We start from the raw sequence: 13,123 nt of genomic DNA on the forward strand, positions 1-13,123 counted from the left end.
AAACTAGTTGTCCTTTCTCTAGCCCTAGTAAAGGATGCTTTCGAGGGAGGGAGGTAATCCAGTAGTGCACAAGGTACAGAATAATCTGCTGCACTTTGAAGGAAGTCTTCATGTAACCCATTCATTAAGCAAGTTGACTTATACCCTGAAGCATATGAGTTTATATCCTTACCTTTTCCTTTTTATCCTGTCCAACATAACTGTGGATGTTCTCATTAGCAATATAAATGGCTAATTCATTTTTTGAAACCTGCTAAGTTCTTGGCCTCCATGACATCTTGTGGCAGTGAGTCCTACAGGTTAATTATTCATCATATGAAAAATTAAATAGTTTTTCTTTTTATCAGTTTTAAATTTGTCGCCTTTCAGTTTCATTGATTGTCATTTAATTAAAGTGCAGTTCTCCTGTGGGTTAAAATGAGCAGGAGGGTGAAATTAAAGTGCTGCTGTCATTTTAGTTTAATACATTTAAAAGTTAGTGTTACTTTGAGTAGAAGACTAATCATGAGCTACATGGTGACGGACCATATGGGTATCTAGATAATGAAGACTATGTGCTGTGTCTCATGTTTTTTGTTGTTTTTTCCCTGCCTCTTAGTAGGAAAATGCCATCTTTAGAATATGCTCACAGAGGGTTAGAAAAAAAGTCTGATGCTTGAACAGAAATTTTTTTAGCAAACAATCTAGCATCAGACTAGATTGATTAAGTAACAAATTATTTTAGCTTTTCAAAATCATCATGAAAGTTTATCACTCCTAAAATGCATGTACCTGCTTCTTTGTGGGGATGGTAGAAAAACAAATAGAGTGCTGTCTGTCCTCAGAAGGTTACCTGAGGCCAGTGGGTGGAAGAGTAGAAAACTGCAAGATTTCTGTAGCTGAAATTGAGTAAACTTTGGGGATTTACTGATCTCTCTGATCAAACCCATAGCAAGGAGGCATGTTTCAAAGCATGTCCTTATTTGTACCTTTCCATGACTCCTCTTTTGTCTACATCAGCATTTCCCAAACCTTGTGGGTTTGGTCCCCACTGTAGTTAATTGGGGCACCCTTGTGCCCCCTACTTCAGCTGCCACTGTTTCCCCTTGCTAGCAGCAAAAAATGGGGATGATGGGGCCATTTAATCCTGCTAAATCTCTTCAGAAGAATACTTAATAGAATTTGCTCCAGGTAGTGTGTAAAAGCATTGCCTTAGATAGCGGCCAGGGAGTGAATGTGTAATTTTGTATATACTCCATGGTACTGATCATACGCAGTGATCATAACCTGTTTTAAATTAGGTGTGAAAGGCTGATTCTTACTGTGAAAGGCTGATTCATATTTCCTCCTCCTGCTTTTAGGTAACATTCAGCACAACAGTGGCATGGGGAAAGGAAGAAATCTTTCGGAAGCTTCCCAAGCTGTATTCCAGCCTTTCCTGGGACATAAGGCAAAGAAAGCAACGGCTCTTCCTGGCATTCCCATGCACGTGAGGAATGCCATCCTTGCAGCTGCCCTCTTCCCCGAGTTCCTGAAGGAACTGGCAGCTCTTGCCCAGGAACATTCCATTCTCTGTTACAAAATCCTGGGGGAATTCGAGGATTGTTAGCAATGTTGTTTTTACAGATTTTTAAAAGCTTTTAGAGTTGGAACAGTTTTCAGTGCAAAGCTGCTTATGAAAGAAATTCCTACTGGGCTATTTCCTGACAATACTTGATTGGGGGTGGGGGGGCAGGGGGGAATTGGGCCTTATGATTTCCCACTGTGCAACGTGCTTACTTGGAGAAGCTCTTTTATATCACCTTTGGATTGTTCTTCCCTTCTCTGCACCCACATCCCTTCCTTTACCTCATTGCTCGCATTTTAATTTCTTCAGTAAATGCTCTTGGATGGGTTAAATAAGGCAAATGTTCTGACTTTTGCCGTTCCAAAAATCCACTTCTTGCATATTTTGCTTCAAGACATTTTTGGTCTGGGAAAAAGTAGTTGCCCGGTGGGAGATGTACCTGATACATAAATACATAGGAAAACTGCACAAAATCCTCCAATCAGCTTTTTTTCTGCAAAAGATCAAGGTTTGCAGAAGGGGGGGACGGGGTGTTTGTTTCTGGATTTGCTTTTCTTTTTTTCTAAGGAATGTCTGCAGACACATATCTCAAGCTTCCCCTCCTCCCACTGCTGGTGTTGTGAATCCAAGCGTCCTTCTGTGTGTTCTGACTAGCTGAAAGCAGGTGCTCTACCCAACACATACCGTATTGCCTTATGTTGCAGGCAACTCTGCAGCTATCAGCTGTTGGTCTTTGAAGTCAAATGAACTGTGTAAGTGGATGTGGAGTGCAGACTGCATGGAATTTTCCTTGCAATTTCTCAGCACTCTTTGATAAGTACTGCATTGCTACCTATACACCCAAGCAAGCCTTATTTAGTAAGATTTGCACAAAGTACAAAGCAAAATGTTTCTATGCAAGCTGTAACTAATTCATAGGAGATATTTGTATGCTTATGTTAATAAGCTAAAGAAAAGTATTTGTTATCTTTCAGTACCGTTAAATGGGGAACAGTCTATTTTTGTTAAGTAGTACTTTATATGAAAAGGACAGCTAGCCTCTGAAAGCTGTCTCGTATTTTTTTAATGTCTTTCTGGTTGAGGGAAAGCTGAATGTAACACTAAACACTGGTTATTTATTTTTTAAGTTACGTGTTAGCTTTTCCTAATATTGCACTTTTGGGGAGGAACGTTCTGTTCACTAGCTAGTGGAGAGGAAGAACATGGGAAACTGTCTGCTGGTGACTAACTGCTTAGGAAAATTCTCTTCGGTGAGTAATGGGGTTCATTAGAAGAACCCAGACATGATGAATTGGTGCATCACAGCTGCATTTCATCTTGCTCTTCATGGAATAATTGTGCTTCGAGTTCTGTAGTTGGCTCTACATAAAGAGGGGCTGAGTTCGTGAAGCCTCAAGTCCCCTTTATACTGGGAGGAAACTGAAAACAAACCAAAAAACATGCAGAAACAAGAGCTACTTGAAGAAATTGGTTCTGCTCCTGTTAAAATTCCCCAAAACAACCCTCCTTCCCTCTGCACATACTAAATAATTTTCCCAGCTTCAGGCATGTCTCCAGAGAGGCTACATGTGAAAAGCCTAAGGTAACAAGGAACACAAGGTGATATTCAGAAGCACCTCACCGATTTAGGAGCCAAACTTCCATTGACATTCAGTGGGACTCAGGAGCCACAGTCAGTTTAGACTTCTGAAGACTGTACCCACCACGTCTAGCTGGGAGGGGTTTTAGTAGTGCGTGTACGCTTCAGTTTCTGTCTGCAGGGCCTACTTGGTAAATGTCCTCAGTGTGGCTGTGCAGACTGTTGCCTGCAAGAGCTATCCTGGTCTGCTTTCTATTGATCTGTTTAGACCTTTCTATTGCACTCAGTTCTGTGGGACTAGAACACCAGCTTCCCTGCCCCTCTGCCTTTATTGCATTAGCGCTGCTTCGTACGTAGTTCTTTGGGGTCAAGCCCAGCTCCCTCTTCAGCGGCTTTTCTTCCCTGCTGTGCTTGTTCTGGGGATCTCTTGCCATCTCAGCTGTAGTTCCACTAAACTATGCTGTGGCCTCCAAGCTTTAGATGTCTACCCCCCTCCCCACCCCAGCCATCTACTTCTCCATTTACCAGCAGCTAGAAATTTGGAGAAGATTGTAGTTTCTTATCCAATTTTAATTTGCGAGTGGGAGGGTTCCTCAAGCCCCTTTCTCTCTTTACTACTGGGCAAGCACCAACCTTTGGTTCTCTCACCTTATCTTAGCAGCTAGGTCCCTGACCCCACATTCTCAGAAGAGCTCTTGAGAGTCTCTTGCTTCTGCTCCCAGAAGCTGGGCCTAGAGATAGACAAGTGAAACATCACTTTCTGCAGGCAACATAGCAGCCTCATCTGGGCAGGGCCAGTGCCTGTAGACGTCCCTAACCTCTGACCTGATCTGCCAGCATGTCACCAAGCTAAGTGTACAGGAAAGTTAACCAAATCAATCACTAAGCAAACTTCAGTAAATTAAAACCAAGTTGTGGGTTCATTTTTAATATGGCAATAATACTAAAGATGTGTGTATGAGGAGAGCATTTCCCAGTTTCCTTGTCTCTAACCAGACCTTTCACTGTTTTAGTGTGTGAACTGTTGGGGTGGGGATAGTTTCCACTGGGACTGTTTATTTTAAATAGTCATTTTTTAACAAATGTGTTAATACATGACAATAATCTTCTGTATAGGCATAATAAGGTAGATGGAGATTTTAAAATGTGGACTGCACAGAATGTATCTAAGCAATTATTCTAGCCTGTTGAATAAAGCCAAGTCTACATTACAAAACTGTGGGGTAAGGGTGTGAAAAATTAACAACTGCTAGATGACGTGGGTATGCTGGCAAAACCACTGATGTGACCACAGCTCTGGTGACAGAAGAAGGGCATTTGTCAGCTAAGTTCTGTGTTTGTTAGGGAGGTAGTGTAGTCATGCTGGCAGGAAAAACCTATTCTGTTAGCATATGTTAGCTTTTCACAAGGGGCGGCTCTGCTGAGATAGCTGTGCTAGCAGCGCTGTAGCAACAGATGCTCTGTTGTGGAGGCAAGGCGTAAGCAAGCATTTAGAAACCTGTGTCATGCCATGTTGGAGAACTCTTACTGACAGGTTATTGCAGCGGAGGTGCACAAGGCCCACTTTCTGTCAGCCTCCTAAATGAAACAACCATATTACGTACTTGACTGTTCACTTGGTAATTTACGTTTGTTTTTTTTTTGAGGTTTGCATCTGAGAACTTCTACTCCATCGCTGTCCAGATAAAGATTTCATAAGTCATCATATTCAATGCCTATAATTTGTTTAGGTCAGAAGGCAGGGCTTTAACCAGGATGGACATGCTAAAGCAATGACTTCCATCACTGAGGAAAAATCCTAGGTGGTGTTGAATCTTCCTCCTCTCCTCAAACAAGAGAAGAGCAAAGTACAGATTTTTGTTTCATATAATATTTTGTTTTTGTTTTGTATAGAGCCTCTGAGATCAATAATTTTTATGGAAATTCTTCACCTGCGCACTGTTTAATGGGCTACATCCGTCAGACTGGACTGGTTTGTAAGAGACAAGGGATTTGAGAGAGAGAGAGCGAAAGAGTGTGTGCGTGTGCATGTGTGTGTTTGTGTAAGGCTTGCCTTCCTCCAGTATGTCTCGATATATTCCATCAAAGTGCCTGCGGTCTACAAATTGCTTTTAGTGCTTACTATTTCACTGGAGTTTGTTATATTTTGCAGGGAAGATTGGATGCCTTTGTGCTATGCAGTTGTGCCTGCTTGGTCAATATTTTGCCTGCTTGGATGCTTTTGAGTGGGAAGAGGGTCGCTAGGTGTTAAGACAGAAACTTACCTAAGTCACCAGTTCCAGTCTAGACAGTAATGGCTAAAAGCTGTTTTGACTGGTTTTTGGTTTGCGTGCAGCAATATAAATGGTTTGTCTTAGAACAATGAAGCCACAATGCAAAAAAACAAGTTCAGCAGAGAACAAGGATGTAGATTTGAGTTGCCCGTCTCCCCTTAGAGGGAGATCTGCCAACAGAGGGCTTCAGCTTGCACCTACCCACAGAGAATTTGAGCTTCCAGCAGGATCGGTTCACCACTCCACAAGCACTGAAATCACAGGCGGGGAGGAAAAAACAGGAGCTGCCTTATTCAGTAGAGTTAAATTATGTCATTGCATTTACAGTATTATTTTGAATTGTAGCCACAGCTCCTGTTTGAGGGCAGCTTGATTTAATATGCAATTTACTGTGCTGTATTTACTGAAATTGCTATGTCATGCCTGCAGTTTTTATGAAGGCTGCAATTACATTTGTAACATTTATACTGCAGCTGCAGCGGAAAGGAGTGTGGTATTCTTAACCATATTAGCTCCAGCACCAGACACTAATGTCATGTCATCACGGTGTCCAGATTTGATTTAGATAATTACAAGATGTTCTTACTTGTAGCTTTTGGGTTTCATCAGCAAAAAAACAGATCGAACACACCACCAGTACCACGTATGGTAATTACCAGAAACAGTAAAAATAATTTGGGTTGAGAGTGGGGAGCCCCCCTCCATGTGAAATGCAGAGAAAGCTTAAACTTGTATCACCCCATTTGTGCCACAAAGCAATTTTTAACTAGGCAGGAAAAAACCTGAGAATAGTACAATATTCTGCCATAATCACTCAAGCCGTGATGGCAGTGCTGTGTTAAGATGTAGTGGTTTTTTTGGACTATTACTGTAAAAATAACATACAAAGGAGGATGAAAATTGCCTCTGCTAGTATAGGGTCAGATATTTTTCCATAGGTAGGTTTGCAAATAATGGGGGGGGAGGGGCTGGCCATAGAATACAATCTGGTAATAATGTGTAACTTCATTAGCTGTGAAAAGTTCATTCGGATAAAAAGTACCTTTTTCAGGGAGCCCCTGCTTTTCTAGGCATGTGACCTAGCATAAACACGTTTTCTGTTTGAAGCCTCTGGCTTATGAATAGGAGTATTACACCCGCTCTCAAATACATATGCGCTTACACCAGGTTTTTGATCCTAATACCTCCTCAGAGCTGCTGGGAAGCCATTACTGCTGACAGTGCAAATCTTCCTTTTGTTCATTGATTGTAACGGTTTGTGTGTGGCAGCTGGATTAAATTAAGCCCCAAGTTTGTGGGCTAAAAGCCTTTATGGAACTTTTGTGCAAGGGTTGCATTTCTGAACCAAATAATTTTCTTTTTAACTTCGACCAAGTGCCCACGTACGATTGCCTGTTGTGGACTAACTACCTGCAAACTTGGGTTTTTGATGTAGCAGCTTCCAGAAGAACATTTGATATCACTGTATTTTGTTGCACTCTGCTTTAACCCGACCAGATCCAATTGGTTATTTTTAATCCAGGACCACTAAGTCTTGTGCAGCCCACTGCTGCCCTGACAGCTTGGCTGGAGCCCTGGCGTAATGCTGTTTCATCTGTAAAGAAGCAGGTGTGACCCAGGTCTCAGCATTCATTGCTCCACGGTGAATCAGGAGGCCATGTCTTCCCCAGTCACCTCTCTGTTAACAATGAGCGACACTCAGTGTTACTATCTTCTAGCTATCTACTTATTCAGCCTTAGTGTAATGTCATAGTACATGAATATCAACTTGCATTTAAAGAAACTTTTCCAGCTCTTAAGATTAAAGCATCTTCAAATGTAACTGCCAAAGGCTCAAAAACTGAAGGCAAACAAAAAAGTGATGGATTATCATGCATGTTGGAATCTAGGCAGACATAACAATTGTAGCAGCATCAGAGGTGATACCCATATAAGCTTTTAATATGCATTGCTATATCTGCATATTCCTGAAGATACGCAAGTGTAGCAAAACCACTCCAGCTTTAACCCTGCTTCATTCAGGAGCAAAGTCAGGGTGTTATAGCACTTGTACCACTATGAAATAGCTAACAGCTGCCACAGGTCCCAAGCAGCATCTCTCCCATTGCCTTTTGAAGGAGCTAAAAAATACCATTTGTCCATTATTGTAGTGTAAGACTGGCTGCAAAGAAAGGGCCCTCCATCTTTTCTTCACAAGAGAGAGACCCAGCGTGTGGGTTGTGGCCATGCATACAACTCAGCATGGGTTCTTTGGTTAAATCCATGGATGTGCTGCCACTGTTTTTAACAAGGAATAACTAGCCATGAAGTCACACAGCCCATCCCTGTGCAGCTGGATTTTCTGTAACTGCTGGAGAGAGGAGGAAACGTAGTCATGACTGAGGAGGGGGGAAATCTGCACTTTTGTTACATTCCAGCACTGTGCTCTGAGAGCAGGTAACAAGGCAAGGGCTCATGTGGCAGTGACAGGGAGGCAGCCACCTTGATGTGGATGTCCTTACCCAGCTGCTATCCATAAAGTAGCTACTAGGCAGTGCCAGCTTGTCCATCTTCAAAGGCCACCACTTAGTTCTTGATAAGAGTCAAGCTAAGTGATCTGTGGCAGTGACAATTACCAATACTTAGAGTGAGTGGGAAGATGCCATCAGAGGTGAACCACATTAAATCCTTTTTCCTTTCCCTGTTGCATGTGCCACGCTTTAAAATGTTGCATCTACTCCCTAAAATGGCTTCTCTCACTGACTTCCAGAACTGGGCACCTACCAGTGCTTTGCATCTCCTGTTCACATGTAGAGAGCTCCTAAGTTTTGAAGGGGCTTTAACACTCAAAGCTACATCCTTGCCCTGTTCTAGTTGTTGCTTCTTTGGTTCCAAATCGGCTGTCTAGCTGTGTGTTTCACCGCCCTAAAAGAATCTCTAGCTAGCGTCATACGGGCCATTCTTTGTTTCCTAACCTTGGAGCATGGGCAGCAGAGGGAAGTGCCCGGAAGGCTGCTGCTTAGTGATCTATAGCTAACAATGTGCAACTCAGGAACTGTTCGAAATAGCATTAGGGCTCCAATCACAGCTAGATGCAGGAGTAGGGAAGCAAAGGTGAATGTGAGCACTGCTTGCCTGGAGCTGAGGACTTGGTATTTTATTGTCCAACTTATAACATTTAACTACATTTAACAATACAGTTATCCTCCTGAAGCTCTTGGCCTTCTGAGGCACTTGCACCTTGTAGCCAACCAGATCCAAGTTAGCTCCTGCTATATTTGAAGAGATAAATCTTGACCCGCTTGCTGCTGTAACCTGGTTTTCTATCACTATTATGCGAGGTAGAACATAATGAACTTTGTCTGAAGTGTTCAAAAACAGCATTGCAGGGAAGGTGCAGACGACAAGGGCAAATGCAGTCATGCTGTTCTGTCTTCTCCCTCAAGCAGCCTGAGTTCACAGCTATAAAGAAAAACGAATTGGGTTTTCACTCTGAAGAGAGAAGCTACTCTGCATGTATAGCATACGCAGTAAGCCATAAATCACTGCAAAGCTGCTGCTAAGGTCTGTGACTGTGGAAGTGTGCAGATTAGTGGGTGCTAAGAACTTTATGCTAGAGTGACACCAGGGAAACTGCAACAGAGGATGCAGTGGAAAGGGCTTCTGACACATTTACAGCTAAAAAAAAAGTTGAGTTGTGAATTTTTAGTTAAAAATAGAAGAAAGCACCAAAAACCTTAACAGGTTTAAAATTAAACTGCACTAAAACTTTGGAGCCAAGAAAGCTGATGGCCTTTTCAAAAGATGCTCTTTCTTCGTCACTTAAATGTAGTCAGAAAAAAAATATTTTGGCAGTTTTTTCCCTCTCCTACCTGCAAATATACAGGATGAGATTTCTGCTATGCAAGCATAATAAATGCCACCTGCCAGAAGCTTTTACAGTCTATCTCATAAGAGCTCACATGGCGAAGTACCTCTATATGCATTGGGATGAGATTGTAATGACTCAATGCTTGGGTGTCAATTTCTATATAGTGGAAGAATTTTTCTTTCTAAGCAGGAGGTGCAGAGGAAATTCTCACAAAGGCTGTTAATGCTGAAGAACTGAAGCACTGGCCTCAACTCACCCTCCCCAACTAGCACAGCACAGATGGCATCTGTGAGCTCTGCTGAAGCTAAAAGTGGTCGTTTTGAGTTAGGGTCAGAGCTTCCTAGTTGGGATCTCATAGCTTTTGGCCTGTGTACAAAGCTTATGGCATAGCAGCCTCCCCTGTACGTAAAGCCTCTGGCACTGAGCGCTTCACAGGCCGTTTCTGCACCTCCTCCTGCTGGAACACCTAGCCAGGGCTTGTTTTTGCATTTGTCTGTATGATAGCAGACTGAACAGCGTGAGGCTGCATCAGTGTCTTTGACTGTCTTCTTTTCAGTATCGTGTATACACACAGTGCTGTTTGAATGGTCAGAATTTGCCCCAAGCTCTTCATTTGGGACTAGCTGAAAATTTGTATTTAAGTTGATGTTAGACCTGACAAGCAAAAGAAAGGGCACAGAAGCTCACTCCTGTTAGGGTTCATCCCTCACTCCTTTAGAAAATGTCAGGTACTCTTGATGCAGTGCTACCTGGCCAAGCAGCCCTTTCTGTTTAAGGTTAACATGGTGAATCCTTGATAGATGGCATCTTAAAACAGTGCAAGGCCTGTTCACTTATGTTAAGCTAAAACATGTCTGTCTAGCAAGAAAGGCCTTACACTTATTTTAATGTTCATGTGCAGTGTTAATTTTACAAATTCAGTGAGTGCTCAGTCCATAATATGGTTGGAGGTTCATATACTGAATCCCCTTCTCAGATGGTAGTCAGACCCCCTTCTTAAAGCTTATGTACCGTCTTGCTGATTCGCCATTGCCTCTGGCAGGTTAGAGAAGACAGTAGATTGAGATTTGCAGTAGTTACATTTAAAGGATTAATGCTGTACAGACATAGAACTTGTTCGTGAGCTGCTGTGGGGATTCTGTACTATAGTAGCCAAGTAATTACTTAGAACAAAATGGCTGAGAAAAGGTAGCCTTTAAAAAAAGGCATTTACCACAGATCCTTCTAGTCTAGAGTCTTTCAAAGTGTAAGAGGTTTTAAAGCATAAAAAAGACAAAACTTTCTAGGAAAGACTGTTGCTTTTCTACACTAAGTTTAAAGTGGATTGACAAGTAAAATTCAACCTTTGTGCAAATGTTCAGTCCTTGTGCCTTTGTTTCTTCCCACAACAGCAGGAGTTGCACAGCATTAATCTAAAATTCAAAGCTTGTTGAATATTGTGGTTTGTCTCTACCATTCTGTGTGGGTTTTTTAAAATGAGTTGAGATTTAACTTAAAGTAATTAAATAACAAAACAGGTGCCACTATGTAAAATGGTATCTTTGCTCATGTGATGCGACTCAGGATAGTACACTCTTATATTTTGGTTTCAGCTTAAATGCATATTTTTCTTTAAAAAGGTCATTGTTTCCAATTGCAGAATTGTCTGGAAAGGGTGAGAGATCCTCTCAAGTCAAGTCAAGTCAATGTAATGTTAATGCTTTTTGTCAGCTGCACATCCTGTTAATTATGTTATTTTTATGAAGCATAGGTATAAATTTTATTCATTAAATATATCTGAAAACTGTGATGTTTGGTTTTTTTTCCCCTCTGTCTGTTTGAACCTAGTCAGAATTTTCCTGTCAAGAAACTTGTTGATACTGGTAATCGGAGACTGAACCATCAAGGAGTAGGGCTTGGCCATGGTTATAAATGTTCTGAACGGTGCACACACCCTGCACAACTTTTGGCACATCCAAAAGCAATGTTCTTTACCCTTTGCGTCTGGGGATCAATGCTGTCTCTGAAATGGATGATTTAGCAGCAGACAGAGGGTGAACTCCACAGGTCCCCAATCCAACTTCTCCCTCTCAAATAGAAGAGTTTACATGTAGAACCTAAAGAGCTTCCTACTCTCCCAGGACAAGATTTCACTAAATTTGTCTGGCTTGGCTCTTTATTTTTTTTTAAAGTGGCTATACTGGCCACTAGATCAAGAGGACCTTGGGCACTATGAGGCTTGTATTTTGGACAGCTAGTAAAATCCATGGCTGTTGAGAAAGAGGTAAAACAGTCCCAAGAACAGGATCCTGAAAAGGCAGCATGCCGAGTGGGAACAGCCTGGCCTGGCCTGTAAGGGAAACTGATATAGTCCACGGAGCAGTGACTGGAACCCAGGTCTCCATCCAAGAAGGGGTCCACATCCACTACTTCCATTTTCAAAGGAAAACAACAAGCCAAGTTTTTTCTCAAACTGCAGGTGACTACCGTCAGGGTCCAGGACCTCCTTGCTGCCCTGACTCTGGTGCCAAAGCCCTGGAGAAGAGTGCACGGCTGGCTCTAGGCAGCTTCCTGCTCTCCGGGATTTTCTCTCCCTTCTGAGACCTCAGCTCTGAGTTTTGGGTTTCACTTCAAGGAGCCTGGCACTTAACTAGCCTGCACCATCTGCCTTCAATGAGCTCTAGCCCCAGGGTGTGTTGGTAGGAACTGGGACATGCTCATCACTCTATGTCAAACTCAGTGAGATCTAAAGATCTATTTTTTTCCCCCAGAAGAAAAGTGCTGTTGTCTAGGAATATTTAACCTCAAATTACTTTATTAAAAAATATACTGATACAACGTGTAAGGTGTTCAGAGAAGAGCACTGTACATTTACAAATCTGTACTAGGGCTGACCATGTTCCAATCACATTTGAATTAAAAATTAAGTAGTGGTGATATGAATGCTTAAAGCTTCTGCTATTCCATTGCAAGGAATGCTGGTTTCCACAGCTGATATTGGCTGAAACATCTGAAGGAGACCATAACGTAACACACTGCTTCACAATCACCAACCTGGGTTATAAAAAGGGGAGAAAACATGGTTTGGCCTGTTGCATGAGGAAGCTTCTGGCAGTTGTGCAAGCTGTGGCTCAGAATTGAGCTGTAGATAATCAAGCCAACACTGTCAAGTCGTCTTTGGCTGTAGGCATCTGTGCAGGTTTTCTTAAACATTACTGTGACAGCTTCTTCTCCAATATTTGCTTCACCAGAACGGGATCAGCTCGCCTTTCCGTTGCTCTTTGAACCAGGCCTATCAGTTTATTCAGAACTTTTCGGTTTCCTGCCTTTATCTCCATAACCTTGAAATCAGAAACACAAGCAGCTTTTAGAAGACGCCTATGATCTTCGGACACTTAAGATGCACGTGAGTATTATCTCATCTTAATACCAGCGTAGCTTAACAGCTACAATTTACAAATTTAGCCCCAACAAGCTGTGCACGGTTGGAATTCTTCGCATGTTTGAAGCCTCGCTCCACTGGACCAGCACAGATCAGGCGATGATCAAGGCTTCTGAACTATTGCTTTCATGCCTTCTGCAAGTAAAACGTTTCTGCTTGTATCTAAACATTGCAACCCAATACAAAGAGTGCCTTGCTAGAGGAAAGAAGCAAACAGAACTAAATGTCCTTCTCCATAAAGTTATACAAACCTACAGGAACCTTTTGCAAAGTATTTATGTTTAAACTCTTGCACTCATTCATCAGAAATGCACTTAATTTGGGTGAAGAGAGCATTAAAAACCAAGTATTTTCACCCACTGCCCCACCTGTTAACAGATTCTACATCTCAGAAAGATGCTGCAGTTCAACCATTAGTCATTGGCCTCTATAACTGTTTTCTAATGTGGTTAAG

The 13,123-nt window shown here is 42.1% G+C and overlaps 2 protein-coding genes across 4 annotated transcripts in view; one reads left to right on the forward strand and one right to left on the reverse strand.

The window, feature by feature from the left end:
• FHIP1A (FHF complex subunit HOOK interacting protein 1A) overlaps nucleotides 1–11,032 on the forward strand; it is a 162,031-nt gene extending 150,999 nt beyond the window's left edge. For both annotated transcript variants that reach the window (XM_090036388.1, XM_090036387.1), the window contains one exon: nucleotides 1,341–11,032. In XM_090036388.1, the coding sequence (XP_089892514.1) occupies nucleotides 1,341–1,588 (248 nt within the window). In that variant the 3' untranslated portion in view covers nucleotides 1,589–11,032. The remainder of the gene's footprint in view (nucleotides 1–1,340) is intronic.
• A 992-nt stretch (nucleotides 11,033–12,024) lies between these two features.
• Nucleotides 12,025–13,123, reverse strand: part of GATB (glutamyl-tRNA amidotransferase subunit B) — a 66,137-nt gene continuing 65,038 nt past the window's right edge. For both annotated transcript variants that reach the window (XM_090036390.1, XM_090036389.1), the window contains one exon: nucleotides 12,025–12,568. In XM_090036390.1, the coding sequence (XP_089892516.1) occupies nucleotides 12,440–12,568 (129 nt within the window). In that variant the 3' untranslated portion in view covers nucleotides 12,025–12,439. The remainder of the gene's footprint in view (nucleotides 12,569–13,123) is intronic.

This window comes from Crocodylus siamensis, chromosome 2 (assembly GCF_052110815.1).
Source record: "Crocodylus siamensis isolate JL-2025a chromosome 2, ASM5211081v1, whole genome shotgun sequence".
Lineage (NCBI taxonomy): Eukaryota > Metazoa > Chordata > Crocodylia > Crocodylidae > Crocodylus > Crocodylus siamensis.